The following is a 21,590-nucleotide window of genomic DNA, read 5'->3' as shown; positions in this document are numbered from 1 at the left end:
CTATACGTTACTATGAAATATGAGCTCTATATTCCTACAAAAGCACAAAGTAGGAACTCTGGAATATATCGCTAGGAAAGAAAAAAGAAAAATAAAAAATTAAACCAAAACTCCCAAGAAACTGGACCAGAAAAAGCCTCATTACATGAGGTTTTGTCAGCTGAAAATTTTTGTTTTCTTTTTAACTGCATTTATTTTCCAGAAAGTTGAAACCCACAATTCTAGTTCTTCTACAGGACCAGAGACCAGATAGATAGACAATAACTAAGATTTGTTATCAAAAATATACAAAAATAAAAAGCACTAAATGTGAGTCCTGACTCATGTTTCTAAACCCCTCGCCTCTATCATACTGTGTAACTAAATGAGATTTACCTGATGTCTGTAAACAGTGAGGGAGACAAAGTCAGAAATCTTTTAGTCAAGAGACAGAAACAAATATCTTCTATCAAACAAACCCAATTTTCAACCCAAAGAGAAGGAAATTTTACTACACGTGAGCACAATTTTTTCACTGCTGAGAGTGTTGCCTAAGACAGTAACAAATATCAAGTGCATAAATTGCAATCAGGGACAAGGAGGCAATTTTTAAATCAGGTACACGTGCAGTTAAGGGGACATGGAGGAAGAAGAGGATCATCTCATATGAGGAACACCTGAACCTGCTAAAACCCTCAGGAAGCCTACAAAAAACCAACAGGCACAGCAACTTCCTCCCATCACTATCAAAAATACCAAATATAGGTGTTTTAAAGTAAAGCTCTAAGCTTCTTTATTAATTGTCATGTTCTGTGATTGCAAGTTTTTGCAGCCTGCAGCAGAGCTAGGATGTGGGGTACACCTCTCTGAGCTGCTCCTTCTGCTGTAGTTTTCACTCACTTAGAAGCCAAAGATGGTCATGGAAAAAGCACATGAACCAAATCCACCAGATTTCGAATATTTGCATGCAGCTCAAGAAACATTGTAAAATGTAATTTCTTCTCTGAATCCCTGTGAGGTATCAACTTCAGTATTTGATAGACATTTTAAAAAGTGTATGTAACCATATCTGTAGGGGCAGAGAAGTTTCCCAGTTGCAGAGAAGGAACTTTGTAACTAAAACATAAAGTCTTAGAAAGATGTGAAAGTAGTCTGGATTTGCATCCTAGCAGGGGGTGCATTTTGAGGGAAGAAGTTGATAGAAAAATAAATGGAAATGTTTGTTGGTAAGAATAAATCTAGAAAGTGGCAAAAAAATAAAGATTATGTAAAGAAGATACAGCTGAATGAAAAATGTATGAATATTGTGTGACAAGCAATAAAGCAGCAAGTCTTGCAGTTATTTTCGCAGGACCTGCCAAATCACATCAGAAATCTGCATCAAGCCTGCAAAATCAAACAGAAAGAAGTTTAAAAATACCAGAATTAAGTTTATCTCTTCCTTTTATCCTCTTCTTCCACATAAGACCCTAGGCCTTACTCAGTGTTGAAACAGCATCCAAGGCTTTGTGAGCTGCAGTGTTGGGACACAGAATCACAGAATATGCTGAGTTGGAAGGGACCCACAAGGATCAAGTCCAACCCTTACCCTTGCACAGGACCACCCCCAAGAGTCACACCACATGCCTGAGAGTATCATCCAAACACTTCTGGAACTCTGTCAGGCTTAGTGCTGTGGTCACTTCCTTGGGGAGCCAACCACCAATCCAAATCCCTTACCAAACAAAACTGAGATTTCTTCTCAGTATCAATGCTATCATTTAGTATTTCAGTGTACCACAAAATTTGTGTTTAACATCACAAAACCTCTGAGAAGGGAATTGCTGTTACAGCAGGTAATATTATCCTTAGCTTAAAAATAGAAATTTCAGACACTACCACAGCACATACTTGTCATACATTCATGTGCCTGGGTACTCCTGCTAAAACTCAGACACTTTGAGAGTGACCCACACCCTTTCTTGGCCCTCAAAAAATCCAGTGGCAGAGAGGACCAAATCTCCAGAACAGCAGTGAGTGGGTAAGGCCAGACCACTGCATAAGAGGAGTCTCAGGGCCACGTCCTGGCCCCTCAGCTGAGCAGCACCAGCTGGCTCGTGTCTGCACTGTGTGGGGCTGTTCCCTCCATACAAACGTACCTTGTCTCTCGGGGTGCTGGTGAACAAGCTAAGCAGATAGTCAGAGGTCTGATATCCAAGTTTGCTCCATGACTTTCTTTTATTCAGCAGTATGAAAAAGGCCAGAAAGTAAGCAGTCATTCTTTCTTTTACCTCTCTGATCGCACATCTGCAGGAAATTAATACCTCCCTAACTCATTCCCAAAGAACCATTAATGTCTTTTATGAATAATTAAAAGCTTTTTGCAAAAAATATGTATTTATTTTTTTATATCAAACATGCAAAAGTACACATGAGAAGTCAAAAGCGACCATTTTAATATTTTTTTCTATCCTTGAGTACTCAAGTATGCAGTCTTGATGTTCGTTCGAAAGCTTAAAAAATCTTTAGGAAAAATAGTAATATAAGCAGTTATACTATCCCTTATCTGTCTTATTAGAAGTAACACTACCACTACCCCTGTTTGTACTAATAGGATATTCATCTGTAGTGAGTGCTCCTTCTATCAGACAAGTAATTCAACATCAAGGCTTGATGTGACGCTGTAATTAGAAAATGACCAGTGACACCTTTTTGTGAATAGATGAAAACCGCTGAACAGAGAAGTAAGGAGCTGCTTTACTGGTGGGTTTTGCACTGGTGACATCAATACCCAAAGTCCTTTTTCTGTATATTGTTCTGGTATCAGTATATTAAAAAGGCTACAAAAAACTTACCTGAAAACAGGAGAAAATGTCTTAAAATGAAAGTCTCAAAGAGTTTGATTTCTTCAGCTTATCAAAACAAAGCTGGGTGCTGACTTGATAGATTCGTGATGACCAAATGCCATGTACCATGAAGATCTCTGATCTAAGAGAGAGAAGGTTTAACAGAGGGCAGGTCCAAATAAAAGGAATATATTTTAAACAATTGCAACAAATTACCAAGGACAATTAATAAACTTTCTGCCTCTTCATGGCTTCAGATCAAAACCAGGTGCCCTCCTTAAAAATACGCTTCAGAAAAATCCAAGTGATTTTTCCCAACTTATAAGTAAATAAAGGATCAGTAGGTAATACATGAATGGTAAAGACTAGGTGACATTAATTACCACAGTTCCTGTACTCGAAGGTATTCCTTTGCCTTTATGGGAAGTAAAGTAGTTTCAGCCATCTGTTGACAGCAGAATCGTGACGTCCGGGAATTTTGACCTGCGCTCCAGATTTTGGCAAAAAGTAATCTCTAATCCTTCTGTCTCTGTCGCCCTCCCAGTACTCTGGAGAGACTCCCTCGCTCCCTGCCCCTACCCTCCCAGTCATCCCGCTTCTCATCGCACAGTTTCACTTTCGCTTCTCTCTTCCCTCCCGTCATCGACAGTGGGAGATGGCAAGGGGCAGAGAAGTGACCGGCAATGAAGCTTGCTGCTTTGTTTTTCCATCCTTAATAAAAAAGGTAAACTTAAAAGAGCTAAAACGGGAAACTGGAAAGCAGGCAACGGTTCGTCATGAGCGACACGTTCGGTATCGGCTCAACAAAGGATCCAGCGGCTCTCCACAAGCCCCGGGAGCAGAGGCCGCTGGGCTGCTACAGCAGCAGCCTCCGCTCGCCACCTCCCGATCAGGGAGAGAGAAAAAACAAAGGCAGGCTCTTCTGCCGAAACCCGGGATCGAACCAGGGACCTTTAGATCTTCAGTCTAACGCTCTCCCAACTGAGCTATTTCGGCTGCCGTGGTTCTCGTTTTCGCGTGATAGGACTAATTTGTTATTTCCCACCCATCACCTGATTGAACTTTATACTTGGTGATTTAAATAAAACAGATGTTATTCACTCTACGGGGCTGGATAGCACAAACGAATGAATGAAGAGTCCTTGCAAACAAAATTATGCCGTAAGCCAAATTAAAATGCAGCAGTAACACAAAACTACCCGTATACATCTATGCACCACACATAACCTACACGTGTTTACTATCAGAACAATGGTGTTTTGGCTTTGGCTCCCTGGATCATTTGGGAGAGTAACAGAAACTACAACATTCTGTGGGATTTAGGAGCGTTAAATTAGCAGTATTTTAGCTTCAGTTTTCAGGGACTTTATTTTGAAGCCTGACAAATTCTGTGCAGAGATGACCTATCACAAAGAGACTGGAATACAAGGGGTACTTGCACCCCCATTTTTCCATGGTCTTGCTGAGAAACTGCATGTGTCTGCATAAATCACAAATCCTAAGCACAGTTATAAGAAAAAAATAGTTTATGCTCACATTGTTGATTAGGCATTTATTTCAACAAGCAACTGCTATAACACTCCCGATACAAGCTAAAGGCAAGGGATATACCCAAGTGCCCACAACAGTGCACACTGCACTGGTACTGTAGGCTCACCTCCCAGGTTTGTGTTTATTTGCACATCCCATGGCTCCAGAAAGAGCTACCCCTAACAGCATCCTCTATTCATGCTCCCTGCACACTGCGTGGGGAGAGGCTGCTTAGCAAGACTCTTCACTGCTGCTCCCTCATGTTAGTTAAAAAACCAAACCAAAGCAACCAACAAAAAAAAAAAAAAACTAAAACTTTTTTTTTTTTTTTACCTCTCTCTCTTCCACAATAATAGAGGAGTTCAACAAATTCCTCCTTTTTCAGGTGGGGAAAAACCAGCCTCTTCCCAAGCCAGCCATATGAATATCCAGTGACATAGACCCCTCTATTTCCTTTTATTTTCACAGTGTATTTTTCCTCAAGTTGTTCCACTTTTGGGAAGTATTTTGTGAGCGAACACCGTTCTCCAGGAGCTGACACATTTTCAAAAGTCAAAGACCTATTTTCAGAAGCAAGAAGGCTGAGGACCGGGCCAGCAGTTTCATGACTGAAAACAAAAACTCTTAACAAAAAAAATTCTATTAGGGAGAGGTTAAAAAAACCACCCACACTATTGTACTAAAGAAGTGGCAAACAACATACTGATACAAAATCTCATCTTCTCATGATTTTCCATTGCCACGGGCAATGACTGTTTTGCTTAGAAATTATGCATGTAATCCCTTAACAAGCATGTCTCCTACTGATGCAGCTAACACAACCTTGTGATCTTTGCTGCAGATAAGCTCCAAATGTGTCCTGGCATGCTTAGAAGTCAAAAACACTATTGACTTAAGAGTTTTCATACATTACCACAACAGAAGTACTATGGACCAATGGGTTATCCTGATTTTTATTATTTTTAGAAACATTTGTTTTGCCAGGTGAAATGGAAATGGAAATAAAAACTTAAGGTAATACAAAACAAATGAAACAAAAGAGTAGGACAGTTCAGTCCCAGATATAGAATATTTAACAGTCACCTTTTCCCCAGAAAGAATTTGGGGAGTGGTTTTGCATTAAGAGTTCCTCCTGAAAAGTAGAAAGATATTTGCATTTCATGGCTACTTAAAGAGTGTAAGAATACAGTTTTAGTAAAATGAAGCATTCTGAATCAAGAAACAAAAAAAAAAGCCCACAACATGTTTTTTTCACTCACAACCTTTCTCCTACATCAAATAAAGTACACGGTGGACAAACTAAAGATTTTTTCTAGTCCATCATATATGATGACAGTGATGATCAGCCTCAACCACAGTGACACCCCTTCATGCCAATCAGCACACAAATGTAAGCAAGGTCAGACCAGAGAAAGCCTTGGAGAAAGTAAGAGTTATCTCCATTGCACAAACTGCAGCCAATACATACACACAAGGGCCCACAGGCCACAATTTGCAGAATAAGCTCTGGATGCCCCATCCCTGTAAGTGTTCAAGGCCAGGTTGGATGGGGCTTTGAGCAAGCTCATCCTGTGGAAGGTGTCCCTGCCTCTGGCAGGGGGGCTGGAACTAGAAGGTCTTTGAGGTCCCTTCCAACCCAAACCACTCTATGATTCTTTGACTGCAAATGGCTGTCTCAGCTGCCCACTTCAATGTCTTCCCAATCCTTTCACTTGCTGCCGGCAAGGGAGGTACTGAATAGCAGGTGTGCTACACCAAAATAATGGGGTAGCAATGTTGGTTTTCCCCAATGCACAAGGGATTTCAGGAGCTGCTTCCCAAAGATCTGATCCAGCTCACAACATTAACCCCAAAAAGAGATGCAAACCCACAGCTGTACCCAAATAACTTCCCACACCCACGATGGAACCTGGATACAAAACCCTTGCCAAAGGCCAGTCTTATCCCTTAGAAAGTTTTAGTGATTTAAGTGACATACACGTTCACTCCATTTATTTTCTTAATTCGTGTAGCCTTTGTTCTGTGACACAAACCTTGAGAGAACGGAGTGAAAGATTACAGTGTTCACAGTATTTTACATCACTCCCCCTTTGTCATCTGCAGAAATGCTTCCCAGTAAAAACAGTGAGAAATAAAACCTAAAAGCATTACAATTCCCCACAGTGACAGTTCACTAGTTGATCCTTTGTTCCTTTCTTCCTATAGAAGCCAGAAGGTTAATGGCAAAATAAGCTGTTTCCTTTGACAGGAAAAATACTTTTCCCTGTGAAAGAAATGGTCCTACCAGAGCACTCACACACTAAGAAAAACTGATCTACAGCAAAGTTGCTCAAAGAAAAAGCCTCCTAGATTTTTAAAAAAATATATATTTAAAATGTGCATACATACATTTATATGTATATAAATAAAAGTAGGAATACTGAGCCAAAAATCTCAATCACTTGGAAGGATTAAATCTTCAAAACCTAAATAAACCAGAACAGCTTCCACTAAAAATTAATTGATCCTTTTGAAAAATCCACTCCTGGTAATATCACTTGATTGGATAGTGACATAAATATCAAAGCTTGCATCTTCAGCATCTAAATATTCAAAACAATTTTCAACAGATCTAATCAATAAACCAATCACACTCTACTGCTTTCTTCTGTGCATTTCTGGTAACACCATCATAAGTTAATTGATTTTTAGTGTTCCAAAGACACTGTACCTATTTTGAATGTTTAAAATAATTTCAAATTAAGGTTTATGTAGGTTTTATATAATAAGATTTTAGTAATCTGTAATCTCTCCTCCTAAAAACACACCACAACCAGTATTCCAGTATAAACAGATGTGAAATATACAGACTTGTGTGCATCTAACCCAAAGCAGCTGCCACGGTAACCCTAAATACAGCTAAAACAGATCTTTGCAGCATGTCAGCTATTTCTGGTACTGGTTTTTGTAGAACACAAAACATGAACATGGATATTGTAAGGAAGGATGCATATTGTACGTAAGCCATATCTGAAGAAATATACAAAAATTAAGAAAATATTTGAATGTCACCAGCAATGTGTTTGACAACGAAATTTAAGTGATTTATCCATGGAAGCGTATCTGGTAAACCAAGTATGCTAACAGAGCAACACATACTAACCCCTGCAACTTCCCTCCTTCCCAAATGGAGGCTTTGACTTCCAAACCAAGTATATCAGAAATCCAAAAAATATAACTGCCACACAGTTCAAGCGTAGCGTTATTATCCCAGTTTGTCATAGAAATGTCACCTCCAATAACACACTCCTAATCTTTAGAACACATACTTGGCACTATGGTACACCTAGAAACAGCCTTTTTTCTAGAATGACTCTTGCCAAACAGAAGTGGCATTTTATCAAAAGCACCGTGCACCACACAAGAGGTGTGATGATGTTGGGAGCACTTGTGTTTTAAGAGTTACCTCCCAATTTCTGAGACAATTTTGAAGTCGCTACAACTGCTGAGAACACCACAGCATCCCAGTCGTATGCTTCTTGCAGCTCTACCCAGGGGCCACAGAAGGATCTGGGACTGTGCCAAGTACAGAAGCTCAAGCGATAAAACCAAGAAGAGTGGTCTCTTTTGTATCTTCCACACCACCTCAAAGAAAACTTTTTTAACACCAAAAAAGGTAATTTTTTCAGGATAGAGAAGGAGCTAAGAAATATTTTTTTAAAAAAACCCCACCATCCACATTTTCTGTATGTTTTTCTTAATTAAGAGAAACCAGTTACATCATGACTTTTATTACTGAATCGACTTAGAAAAAGATTCACTGACATATTTCTAGAATTGAAGTTTTTTTCCAAATTTTACATTAAAATTCAAATATTGTTTAATCTTTAAAATGTTACAGAAAAAAAAATTGTGAAACACTGCATTGAATAAGGTCTGCCAACCCACAATTCACAGAAAACGAAGTATTTAAAAACATTTTCTCTATAAACAGCCTTCATATCACAGGACATAATATCACTGGAATGTTAACTGTGTTCCAGTATTTCAAGTTTGTTACAATTACATTTAAGAAAAGGAAATTAACATGTAAAAGACAGTAATACAGTAAAAAGAGGACCAAGTTTAAGAAAATGCTTCTGGAAATCTCAGCAAGAACACCTGCTACTTCTTGACACCTTTCCCCCTTGCTCTCCTTAAAAAGGGGCATTTAAAATTATACAGTAGGTAACAGTTTAATCAGCCATCTACAGAAGTTAATATTGCACCAAGAGAAATGGACAGAACAATACAGGTGCCATGTCTAGCTTTTATCAACTCATTTCGACTCGCAAAAAAATATAACATTTCTCCTCTTGATTAAAAATAAAACCTAACTCTTTGAAGTGACAAAAATAATATATTACACTGTAAAAACGAACTAATACAGACGAATGATTTCACAACTAAAACGAATCTAACTGAAAGTCCCAAAGCTATAATTGCAATTAATTATTCTTAGTTAATAAGGCAGATTTTACTTCAGTTACACTACTTTACAGCATTATAAATATGCTTCACTCTGTGCAGGTCTTTAAAATCAATACCTAGTGAGAATAGAGTATTGCACCAAAAGTTGAAACCGTTCCAAAGTTGTGCCACACTGTAGCACTCATCACACGTATCTTGAAAACATTCAGACTCCGGCGCAGCCACTTGATTGCAGGCTTTGAAGGAAAGATCGCATGAGGTAGAAAAAACTCCTTCAGGTTCTGCACCACCCTACGGACCACTGAGTTGTGCAAATGGCTCTGTCACAGGAAAAGGTTCCAAAGCTTTCTCCGAGTTTTTCCAGTTGTGAAAGTTTTCTTTGTACCATTCAACTAGTACGGAGAGAACGTTGATGAGTTAAGCTGACCAGAGATAACAGGGAAGTTCAAATATTCCACAGACATCATAAGACTAACAACATGCTAATAGTTCATTATGCAAAATTTTAACCTATAATGCCATAAAAATCTAGTTTAAATTTTATAAGTTCTTCATGCAAGACTTATTCTAGCACTAAAAAGGGATTAAACTTTTTTAAAATCATGTAAATTCACTACTAAAAAGCAGACAATTCTATGTAAAATTTAAGTGTTAAATTCTATCTCTTTAGCTTCTAATTAACTAACCTATATACCCATTTCCCCCCCTTCCCCCCTCCCTCCTCCTATCAATTCTACATCAGTGTAAAAGCCATCAGTCCTACTTGTTTTCTTTATTCCTTCTTTCCAAGGCACTTTAGGTCTCCATCCTAAGTTGTGCATCTTTTCTGAATTCATTGGATATCTCAGGTCATTTGTAGGCCTGATGAAGCATAAAATGCATACAGAAAACAATTTGATTAGACTTCATTAATTAGAGATGCAGTACTTCACATTGTCTTCAAAGGAATATTAGGTATGCTTCAATTTTAAAAATTCCCATCAACATGAACAGATTGCATTGCCTTCAAAAAATACATGGCAGCTGAGTGCAGCTACAACAATACAATTCAGTTTGTACAGCCAGCTACTTGGAATTGACTAGAATAAATATGAATTAATATTTCATTGGCACAAAATTAATGCAAAACTCGAATCACTGCCAATGCATTTGTGCAAGTCACTGCATTTGCAACACAAAGCCAGTGTTTCCTAATATTAGCATTTACATTTTTCATCCTGAAAACTCACAAATTTACACATACTTCAGATTTAAAACACACAGGCTTCCAAAGCGTTGTCATTACAGTGCTTCAGGGTAGCTACATAAACTTGGTAATACTGAATATGTAGAATCCCAAGCTGCAAGATTCAACACAGAAAGAAGTATCTTACACAAATTTTCACTTCCACAGTCTGGCAGATAGGTAGCCTAGTCTAGCATTCCTGCATTACTGGCACTGGAATATTGAATAGTCAAGGTACCTGTGCAAACACAAACCAAGTACTTCTCATTGTTATTATAACACACTAATCTCAAGCAGAAGCAGAACTAATTTTTCCATAGCAAGTAACCCCCATGACCTTTAAGTCGTTCATTACAGAATTAAATAATCATTAGTTAGGTAGCCGAAGAATCTTTTATAAGACCTCAACCTTCTTTGAAGGTGGTTAGTTTTCCCAAGCCCATTTAGGTTTAAACATGAGGAAAGAGTGCCTAATACACATGAAGAAACATCCTAGGCTGAATTACACTGAGACCTACTGAACAGTCACTTCATGTGAGCCAAAGGCAATTTGTTCAAAAGTCTGTGATACTCAGACAGGATTCTGAAGGACACTTCAGTTGCCATGATAACAATCCATATGTGAACAGAAAGTGAGAATTCTAAAGGCCATAATACTTAACTGCTATCAGCAGACACGTCATTTCTAATCACTCTGGAGAGAGTGATATCTAAAGTAAGCAGAGACTCATTGTTGCTGAAAAGAAATGGAGATAAAAGAACAGAGCGAAACCAAGCCTGAAATTAAGGACAGAAACACACAGCAAAAGCACATCTATAAAAGTTATCTATTTTTACCAACGCCCTAACTTTGGCACTTTAGAGATTTACATCTACTTTTGAGATAGCAGCTTCAGCTTAAGATAGAAATCTAAAAGTAACTACACTCCATAGGCACATATTTCTGCCTGCAGAGTGGGTCTTACTATAAAATACATATAAGTCTGAATTAGTCACATTAACGTCAAAATACCAAAAGTAAGCGAGAGACAATTCATCTCACTCAGTGATGTTGAATACAAAGTACTGAATAACCTATATAAACTATCTTGATGAAAAAATTTAGCTGCTGTGCAAAACCTGTCCTCTTCCCAGAGCGGGCTTCAGTAGTGAGATGTATGAAGAAAGTTTGAAGACAGACAGATTAGCATTACACATTCCCCTTCAAGACATACACTCTGACCTAAAGATCCAAATAATAAATGGAAATCCTGTTTTTCCATACAATGCTCTGTATAGATCATAGATGTCAAATACACTAGTAAAAAAAAAAAAAAATTAAGACAGCAAAACAGCTTAGTTCCTCAGAACTGTTCCCTCCTTCAGAGCAAAAACACTTCCACAAAAAACTCTTTGGCAAGAGTATCAGAAACCTTCAGGACAAAGCTATCTTGCATGCCCAAGGTATCCTGCAAATGCTCCACACTCCTTACCTGTCTTTGACATAATCCATCCAGTGCTCCATTTCAGATTCTGAACTGGTCTTCTTTATCTATCAAGAAGAGAAACAATCATCAACCCCCTACATCTTGCATTGTCTAAACATACACTTAAAAAAACCACACTTAACAAGATATGTTTGTTAAGAAAAAAAAAAACAACCACAAACAGAAATGGTTTTTCGTAAACTGAGTTTTCAAACGACTGAAATTACCAAAATTGTCTAGAACAATTTCAATATTTCTCCTTCATCTGAGCACTACCAAAACATCCATAATCAAATTGTTAGATTTTAATAGTGCTACATTTTCAGACCAAAACTAAAGCAGCTAGCATGAAAAAAACCTACTAAATGGTATTTAATCACTATGCCAGTTATGTCCCAGTCAGGATAACTGATGCAGCAGTCCAACCCAGCATAGCCTGTACTGCAAACTTACACAGTGCAGCTGCCACAGAAGGGGTAGCATATCATTCTGCTACAATCACCTTCCAAGACCCATCACAAATCTGAGTTCTTTCAGAGCTACAAGAGGTTTGTAGAATAATTGTAAATATGTGCAAAGAAAAATGGTAAAGAAAAGTATCAGAACTGTTTACTCACTAAATGGATTAGCTCCTTAGCGAGCTGGGCAATGGACATCTCAAAGTTAGTTCCAATGTTATAAATTTCACCTGGCTTCCCCTCCTTCAGGACAGTAAGGAATGCTTCTACCACATCAGTTGCATAAAGGAAATTCCTTCTTTGAAGTCCAGAACCATGTATACAGCTAGGACAAGGAAAAGACAAAAAATTTTTGTTAAACCTTAAACAGACAGATTCAATTTATTGGACTGTGTTTTCAGCAGTTTTACCGTTAGATGTTACCTGAAGGTACTTTCAGTAGCTGACATGTAAACAATCCTTTACTTTAAGGAAATCCTATTATTAAAATAACTAATTCATAACTTAGTTATAAAATTATCATTTTACAAACTGTAGCACATATTTATAATCATAATTACAGTTTTATAGCACAAATACCACAAACAAAAAACGCAAGTTACCTACCATTTTCTGTTCTGTTGCAACAAAGATATAAACTTTGGAATAACCTAAGGAATCGAACAAAAAAAAAAATGAGCTCTTTTAGAAGCTGTTACTCTGCAAAGAATAAGGACTTCACCAGTCAAGTATCATTAAGTATTTTATTAAAATCCTTTAAATACTTAAGTTTTATTAAGTCTAATGAAAGAATGTATCAAGCCTTGAAACTGCAAGACTTTTGGTCCTTAAGAGTAGATGCCTCTATTTTAATGTAAACCTTATCTTTCTGTCAGTTACAAAATGTAACATTTTTACAAAAATAAAAAAAATTTCCATTACTTTTTGCACACAACAGTAACTAGAAATAATTACTGCCAACAGTTCAGAACAAGGTTTAAATGTGCTCGTGATAAGACATGTCAGTGTGAGTTTAAAATATACAATCACACTTTAGTTGCAATAGTGCTTTTTTCAAAAGTGACCCCATTTATATGAGAAAGAAGTAACATCCCTGCAACCCTGGATTATGGTACACTGAAGCTCAGAGTAAAGCATAGTTTAACTTACTTTTTCTGGATACTGATGTGGTCCATAAACATTACTGCTTCGTGTGATAACAGCTGGAAACTTGAGAGCATTAAACATACATGTGATTACATAAGAAAATATATACCAGTAAAAATCTGTAAGCTTCTTGCTATTCAATAAACCACAAACTGACACAAGCACAGTGCTTATTCAAAAATCTTGCAAGCCTTTACAGACATTAATGAATTAAACTACCTGTGTTTCTCCCAAACAGGCAAGGGCCTCCAGCCTTCTCAGCCTGTTAGAAGTACCACAGGTGACAAATGTTTGAAATCTCTGTCTTGCTCTGGAACCACCGGAGGATACTTATTCCAAGATGTCATTAACATCCTATTCATGTCCACTTTATATCAAAAATATCATACGTCAAGAACAAAAGCCTAAAGCACTGAAAATTTTAAATATTTTTGCTTAAGCAAATCTGACTAATAGGACTTTTTCTTCTTTCTTTTTTTGTTTTGACTATAAGCCTGGTCTTAATACAACTTGAATTTTGCATGTTCTGCTTCTGTATAATACTTTCTTATTTCCTTCAAACTTAGCAGTGGTTTTTAAATTCCTAATGTTCTCTTTGACCATTTTATCAAAGCCCATTTTTAGACATTACAGTGCAGATTCAAAAATTTAACACATCTGACCTGTCCACACTGTCTAGCAGTGTATCTCCACCACTTATTGGTGGACATTCTCCAAGACATCCAAACTAGAGGACTAACAATAAGGAAAGAGGAGGCACTGTGTGGACTAGTAGTGGGGGTTTTTTTATACTCTTCTATACATAATACAGACACTTAACTATAGGTTTCAGAGTTTTTAAAGCTTCCATCAACTTACTTGGTACCTTTCCCAATAAGACTGAACAAAACACTCTGCAGCTGCTTTAGAGGAGGCATAGGGATTTGTTGGACGTTTTGGTGAAGATTCATCGAATTCCTAAAACAAAAAAAAAAAATTGCATTACTCCATTTCTTTTGGCCAGATAAGTCTTAAAGTTACAAAAGAAAAATCCCTAAATATCCAGGCACATCTGTCTGACAAAGTCCACAACAAAAGACAGTCTATTTATCAAACACAGGAGGCAGCCAGATCACCAGCAGCAATATTTTTGTACTTCTAGCAGAGTACCTCAAGGTAGCAGGTCCTTAGATTTTTATCTTGTAAGACAGTAAACCCCTTGCTACAGGGAGGCTCAATCCTTTTCAAGTTCATGTTGCCTCAGAGTGCCATCACACCACCACTAGCAAACTGACCTAAATTAAAGGGGTCTTTTCTTAAACTTCTCTATAAATTTTATTTCTGTAAGAAATGTAGAATTGCAACCCAAAAGCCTCCAAAGCAAAGCTTCAATAATTCTGACCACTTCCAAAAGCAGGTAGTTTCCAGGTTATCTTGCCACTTCAGTCTACTTCTCACCTGGAAGAAAAAAACCAAACCAACCCAAACCAAAAGAAGGAGGGATACTACACCAAGTGTGATTTGTAACAACGACCTTAACACGATTAAAAGACTTACTGTTCTTGTCTGACCTTTGCCTCTGAAATTAATTGAACCTCCTCCCTTCAAAAAAACTCTACAAGAATTTCTAGTGTGATTCACAAAGATTAAAGTGCTCTTTTCAAATGCCTAGAGGCAGAAAAGGTTCACTTGAAGGTATCAGTCAAACCACTGGCCTACACACAAGAAAACATTATCCTCAGGTATCATTAAAGTCTACTGACGGAAGTTGTGTTGAAGGAACTTTTAAAAGACATTGTGACAATAAGAAAGTGCACAGAATTTTCTGAAGTACATTAATATTTTCATGGACTATAGCACAAGGCTCCTTGACTGTTATTTATGCCCTTAAAAAGATGAACATGCATATTTTGCCTTTTTACTGAGCTAAATCACACTTCCTGAATTAAGGTCAGGCATAAATTGTCAGAAAACCAAAGATTTTCATAGAACAACAATAAACATCTGAATATTTATTACAGTAATACAGGAATTGTTTCCTGTTTGAATTGTCACTACCTACAGTTCTGTTAGCATTTTAGCTAGAGAATAAAAGCAGTTCCCCACCTGTCAAACTGTGCCCATTACTGAAATCTCACTAATGCTCCAAGACAAAAACTACATAATACACTCTCTGATACTATTTCTGAGGAGTATTCAGGTCATTAATGACCCCAACCTCACTGCTTTAGGTAATACCTATTCAATATAAAACACAATATTAAAAAAAAAAAAAAAAATCAGGACAATTTTGACACTCAGCTTTCTAGAAATAACCAGTGTCCCAGTATAATATGTCCCAGTACTGTCAGAAACAGCTTGAAAGTCACACATTTACAAAAGCCAAGGAAAGTTAGGCTCAGTTTGTTTTCACTATAAAAAGCAAGTAAAGCTAGGAAAACCCTCATGTACTTTCAAACTTACCCCATCAGTGCTACCTCCATATACTTCATCTGTACTAACGTAGACAAACTTCTCCACATTGGCTTCATGTGCAGCAGCAACCAGCACATTAGTGCCATAAACGTTCACGTAGGTGAATTCCAGGGCATGCCAAAATGAAAGATCTACATAAAAAAATTCAAACAACTCTGATTAAATTTAGGCAACACAGGGCTATTGGTTCTTACTGAATAATACTAGAAGCTGAAATATAGACTTGTCAGATAGCAAGGTCATTATTAAATAAAGGGACTTTCTACACTTACTTGAAGACAAAAATCTTTGCTTTCAACAGGAGGTTGGAATCAGGAGCAAAAGCTTGTTGGCTATGGACTTTTTAACATAAAATAGCATTATCTAACTTTATTTAAGCATAACTACTTCCCTTCTCACTAGGAAAGGTTAAGCCCCGTAAGGAAAGTGTCAAAGACAGTTGTAAGATGCAGTAACACATATCTATTACTGTAATTAACCAGCACCTGCTCTAATTCTAATTGTCCAACTGACCTAATGACTTTGTGCATATCAAATCTGACAATTTCAAGAAATATTTTCCTGGGGAATTCTTTGAGGATTTCTTCTCACAATGAAAGGAGTATGGCAGGGATTGTTCTTAATAACAGTGATAATGAAGAGCAACAATCTGAAATAGGCACTTTTAAGTATAACTCATTCTCTCTAGAACTGAGGCAGCATTCTGACGGGACTTAATCCTTCAGCTTCTACACTGTGTTTTCTCATGTGTGGTTGGAGCCAATCAAGTAAAAACTTAAGACTATGCACAAACTCTCTCTCCATTGCCTTTATGACTCCATCAGTACACTGTCAGTTACATGTGAGTCTAGATGGAATTTAAAAACGTAATGCAAGTAAAAAGGGGGAGGAGGGCATTACCATTTATGTGCAATCAAAACAGACAACAGTCAGATGAAGCACTTTTGAAATCAAGGCTATGACCTCCTTTAAGTTAAAAAGGCTACCAGACAGCGAAGCACATCATTTGCAGATACAAACTGGATCCTTAGTTTACATGAAGTGAAAAGACAAAAAATATCAGTATACATTTCAAGCAGGTATAGCCACGGAAAACAATATGAAAACATGCAGCGATGCTCACCTACATGTGTTTGGGCTGCAAAATGAAGGACTATATCTATTTTCTCAGTTTCAAAGAGGTGTTTTATAAAATCAGGTACACAAATATCCCCCTAAAAAAAATTAGAAAATCATTTTTGATAGAAAATAGTCTCATACCAGTTGTCATATAACAAATCATTACAAAGCGAGCACAGGATATAAACACCACTATCAACTGAGTTTTGGGCAATTTATCAATTCCATGTCTAAAATAAGACCAGATATAAAATTTCACCCATTTTGCGAAACATCCTCAACAAAACTTATTTCAGGAAACTTATTACTATTAACACGAAAAACAGCAACGTTCCCCAAAATACACACAACAGCAACATATTGTGGAACTTCAACGCTGAGTTTGAAATGCCAGGTTCCCAGAGCGAGGAAGAGCTACCGGAGTCTGGCTGAGCAGACAGTGACATCTAGTGGTGAAGCTGATTTCCACTTCTGTCAAAATAGATGGCTGCACGTCTTGTGAGGATTTTGCTTTTTGTTGTTTGTTACAGTAATTTATTTTTTTAATTGATATATTTACCAAAAAAGAGACAGGCATCGACACAAAAAAACATTCTTTAATTTGACATCAGAACTAGCACCTTCTAAAGGTAGAGAAAAAACTGCTGCAAGCTGAGAAAAACCTTCGATATTTACCTGTTGGCTCAACTTAAACAAGACAGCACCTGAGAAGAGGTGTCTCTTGGAAGACTTTTGTATTTTCAAAAACAAGGCAGGTAACTAAAAATAGTTCAAATGTATCTATGTTTCAAGAAGTTCTCAAGTAACAATTCTGAATAACAGCCTCAAAAAAGTATTCTATGTCAGAAATGGGAGGAAGGTGAACTGATTTCCCTACTTCTCATCCCTGAATAAAAGTGAAACAAACACTCCAGTAAATACACTTCAGGCTCATACCTTATTTTGAACTAAATGGTTACAATTACTGATTTTTTTTTAAACTGAAATTCAAGCTTAGTACATCTGTGATGAGCAACAACAGAAATTGTGATAAAAATTTATCTTTTACACAGCCCCTGATGCAAATTTGCTGAACTTTTACTTCTCTACTTTCCAAAACAGGCTTCCTTTTCAAGTACCACTAGAGTGTCTATCCTTCTTGCCGTCTCCTAAGGTCAGCAACAGTGTTACATTTCTAATCAAAAGGGTTACACATCAGAGATTATTTTTTCCAGGGCACTTCTTCCTGTCTGTGTAAACGGCTTGGTTGCATATCAGCTGCATGTTAAGCTGTGACAAACTGTCTCTAAAAAACAAACAAACAAAAATATAACAAAAACAAAACAAAACAACAAAAAACCAAACCAAAACAACGAAAAAAAACCCTCACAAAACAAAACAAAAAAACATACAAGCACCAAATCACAAAAAAAAAAAAACCACTGAAAAGTTGGAATTATTTATACTGGTACTGGTCTAAGTTTGCTTAGACATTCCTACTCTAGTTCAAAAGCAGTATAACCAGATCATTCCTTGTTACTGTTCCCCTGCTTCACACAGGGACCTCACATCTACTATCTCTGACAATGTTGCTATTTCAGAAAACTAAACTATATGCACTTCTCAAATGTCCTGCAGCCTTGGCAGCCCCCAAGACAGAGAGACCAGCATCAGCACTGACTTTGGTAGAGAGGAAGAACCTCAGCATACAAGCCCAACAGTCAGAATACTGATCTGAACAATAAATCAGAATCAATCTCCTATTTGAAGACAAACTGTGGAAGCAGTAAACAAATTTAACTGGCAAAACTTCCAAAAGAGAAGGTATACCTTGAATGTTACCATGAAACCCCATTCCAGAATGATTGTGAACTGTATGAGCATCAACAGCAGCACAAGCAAGAACGTAGCCTGATGTCCAGTATGAACACAACAACAGTGTGTTGCACACCATGGAATATGAGAAGCAGTGGATTTTAAAGGTTCAAAGCCTAAGAGAGCATCAGAGAAGCACAGAAGAGCTGCAAAGTCCATCTTGACCACACACATATTAAAAGTGAAACAACCATCCCTAAAACCATTCATCTCAAAATTACACTTTTACCAATTCTACACCTTTATGATACAATCAAATATATCAACTTTTCAAAGACTACTTCATGTAAAAGACAGAATATACTACATATGGTCAGAGGCTTCTGAGGGTGAAATACAAAGGCTATTAATATGGCAACAGATGAAGTAAATGCTGTTATGTCCATTTGACTGTCACATACACTGGCATATTACCTATGCTGACTCATTTCTGACAATGAAGGAGTAGAAGTAATTTCAACTTTATCATAAATGAAAGCAGCGGCTTCCACTTTGGGGACCTCTGGAGACCACATTACCTGGGATACAAAGGGATAAAAATCAGTAAAAAGTCAAGTTTCTAGAAGAGAAGGCTTTATCACCTGGATAAACTTGTAGTTTTCCTTCCCAGAGACAGTTTCAAGATTCTTCAAGCTTGCACAGTAGTCGAGCTAAAGAGAAATAACCACACAACATCAATAAATGGGCTTCATGGAAGCAAATAAGCTAACCTAATCAGTAGAAAGCCTGAGAATAAAGTAAAAACTTATTTCAAAAGACAACCTCTTTCACAAGCAGATGTGATTAAGCTTTAAAAACACAACTTCAAAAGATACCTTAAATACAAAAATTCTTAAATGCAAGCTTAAAGCTTGAAAAGCTTCCCTCTTTCTTTTTTTTTAAATCAAATAATTATTTGTGGTGGGAACATGAACAGCAGTTGATTTTTTTTTGTTTGCATAGGAACAAATGGAATATCAAACAAAAATTAGTAACTAACAATAGACCATATAAATTTCAACATGTTGTAGACTGCATCAAAAATCATTTAAAACAGTTTTCCATATCAAGAAAGAAAACAAGCTATTACCTTATCTAAATTTATAATCAGATAATTTGGATAGTTTTTCACGAGAGAGACCACTACATGTGAAGCACTGCAGAGTAGAAGAAAAACATGTTTTACAATTATACACTTAGCTGTAAGGTAACAAAAGAGATGACAAATTACAAATAAGTTCAGCAATATCAAAAGTCCTCAGGGGAAGAAGGGGCTATACTCAAGAGAGGTGAAAGAGGAATTCAAAGATATATGTCAACATTATTCTAACATATACTCTATACATTACCCTAATATATTGTATACATAACTGCATACGGTTAAGAAATTAAAAATCAGAATAAAATTTCATGCTATAATGAAAGAAATCATCATTCCTCACAGTCGCATAAAAAAACCCCCAACAAACTGTTAAATGCTATATTCAATTGCCACTCTAAAATACTTTTACGCTCTTTAGTTTATACACTGGGCATCAGGGAGAACCAAACAGTCAACTCTCCTAACCCATAATACTGACTCCCATCACTCAGCTCTCCGACACTGCTGTCAAGAAGTGACAACCAGACAATCGGGTGGCATTTCCTCCTTGGCACAGTCTTGTGTACAAGAAGTTCAGGGCTCAGATTTAGCAGGTGTTATTCACACAGAGAAATCTTATCCTCTCAAAACTTCTGGCTCAGAGCTCACTGATGGGCTCAAGCTTAAGACAGACCAGACCTTTCTCTGACTCCACCAGAGCCACCAACGCTGGGGGGCTGACATGGGAAATAGCACCTGGCTCAAAGCACTTCGACCCCCAACCCACAAAATCACACAAAATCTCTCAGGTTGGAAAAGACCTCTGAGATCATCGAGTCCAACCTATGACCGATCACCACCTTGTCAACTACACTATGGCACTGAGTGCCACATCCAGTCACTTCTTGAACACCTCCAAGGACAGTGGCTCCATCACCTCCCTGAGCAGCCCATTCCAATGCCCAATCACTCCTTCTGTGAAGAAATTCCTGCCGATGTCCAACCTGAACCTCCCCGGCGCAGCTTGAGGCGAAGTCCTCTCATCCTGTCCCTAGCTGCCTAAGAGAAGAGGTCGATCCCCTCCTGGTTACAGCCTCCTTTCAAGTAGTTGTAGAGAGCGATAAGGTCTCCCCTGAGCCTCCTCTTCTCCAGACTAAAAACCCCAGCGCCCTCAGCTGTTCCTCACAAAACTTGTGCTCCAGACCCTTCGCCAGTTTCGTTGCCCTTCCCTGTACAACCATAAACCCAGCAGAGACCGAGCACCGCCTCCCACTGTCAGTGCCGGGGGATCCGTCATCTTCTCGCTGTCCGCGGGCGAAGGGCGGGCGGGGCAGCACCCCAGCTCGCTCCCCAGCACCTACCGCGTCCAAACGCACAGTGGGCCACCAGCAGCCCCTGAGCGAACGCGGCCCGAGCCGGCGGCGGCGCGGGACCGGCCCGGGACAGGCACAAGGCGTCTCACCCGCGCCACCCGGCAGGAGCCCGGGCGGGGCACTACTCACATGAAGCCGGCACCGCCCGTCACCAGGACCCTCTTCTCGAACGCCGGCGGCACCGCGGCGCCCGCCCGCCCCGACATCGTCCGCGCTTTACGGCACCGTTCTCCTCTTCCCCCCCACCCCCGGCCGCGCGTGCGCGGAACGGGCCCGCGGGTTTCATGGGCAGAGTCGCAGCACCTGCGAGAGGCTCATTGAAAAATCGCCCTCCTCGCTCCCCCCGCGGCCCCAAGACGGTAGCTCCTGCCGCCCCTCAGGGCACTGGCGCGGGCACGGCTTACGCAGAGCACCAAAACTCCGCCTCCAGCGAATCGATGGACGTCACCTCTTTTACGACACCGGGTCTCTCGACTTACGGCCGGGACCGGCAACAGGACACGTTGCGGCAGGGGCGGGGCCTAGCCTCACGGTCACGCCCCCAGGGGCGGGCACGTCCCCTCATTGGTTCTCTCTGCGTTCCCGCCCTCCCGCTCGCGCCAGCCCGGGGGGTGTCACGTGACCCGGTGGGCTAGAGCGGGGAGGGGGAGGG

The 21,590-nt window shown here is 38.8% G+C and overlaps 1 protein-coding gene, 1 long non-coding RNA gene and 1 other non-coding gene across 4 annotated transcripts; all 3 read right to left on the bottom strand.

The window, feature by feature from the left end:
* Window positions 1–304: 304 nt before the first annotated feature.
* On the bottom strand, window positions 305–3,461 carry LOC113948177. The gene is made up of 4 exons (XR_003528032.1): window positions 3,188–3,461; window positions 2,814–2,946; window positions 2,118–2,193; window positions 305–1,365 (listed from the first exon to the last, which is right to left on the bottom strand). It is a non-coding gene; the product is annotated as an uncharacterized LOC113948177 (long non-coding RNA).
* A 266-nt stretch (window positions 3,462–3,727) lies between these two features.
* Window positions 3,728–3,800, bottom strand: TRNAF-GAA. Its single transcript has one exon. It is a non-coding gene; the product is annotated as a tRNA-Phe (tRNA).
* A 2,890-nt stretch (window positions 3,801–6,690) lies between these two features.
* TGDS (TDP-glucose 4,6-dehydratase) lies at window positions 6,691–21,187 on the bottom strand. Of its 2 annotated transcripts, XM_027645550.1 has the most exons (13): window positions 21,068–21,187; window positions 19,575–19,641; window positions 19,087–19,155; window positions 16,656–16,746; window positions 15,521–15,663; window positions 13,937–14,035; window positions 13,082–13,141; window positions 12,539–12,582; window positions 12,092–12,257; window positions 11,481–11,539; window positions 10,670–10,744; window positions 9,547–9,644; window positions 6,691–9,175 (listed from the first exon to the last, which is right to left on the bottom strand). In XM_027645550.1, exons 1-13 carry the CDS (start codon window positions 21,142–21,144, stop codon window positions 9,075–9,077), a joined length of 1,149 nt encoding a protein of 382 aa, XP_027501351.1. In that variant the 5' UTR covers window positions 21,145–21,187; the 3' UTR covers window positions 6,691–9,074. The 2 variants fall into 2 exon arrangements, with proteins under 2 accessions (XP_027501351.1, XP_027501360.1); XM_027645559.1 differs by lacking the exon at window positions 10,670–10,744.
* Between the last annotated feature and the right edge of the window lie 403 nt (window positions 21,188–21,590).

This window comes from Corapipo altera, unplaced genomic scaffold (assembly GCF_003945725.1).
Source record: "Corapipo altera isolate COAL_440 unplaced genomic scaffold, ASM394572v1 0, whole genome shotgun sequence".
Classification (NCBI taxonomy): Eukaryota; Metazoa; Chordata; class Aves; order Passeriformes; family Pipridae; genus Corapipo; species Corapipo altera.
Note: the sequence above shows the minus strand (reverse complement) of the source record. Positions and strands in the feature narration are given on the sequence as shown.

Coding starts and splice junctions, on each gene's coding strand:
- TGDS (XM_027645550.1), bottom strand. CDS start 21,144: ATGTCGGGGCGGGCGGGCGCCGCGGTGCCGCCGGCGTTCGAGAAGAGG. Junction 19,642..21,067: donor ACGGGCGGTGCCGGCTTCAT/GTGAGTAGTGCC, acceptor TCTACTCTGCAG/TGCTTCACATGTAGTGGTCT. Junction 15,664..16,655: donor TGCAGCCCAAACACATGTAG/GTGAGCATCGCT, acceptor TTTTTTATGTAG/ATCTTTCATTTTGGCATGCC.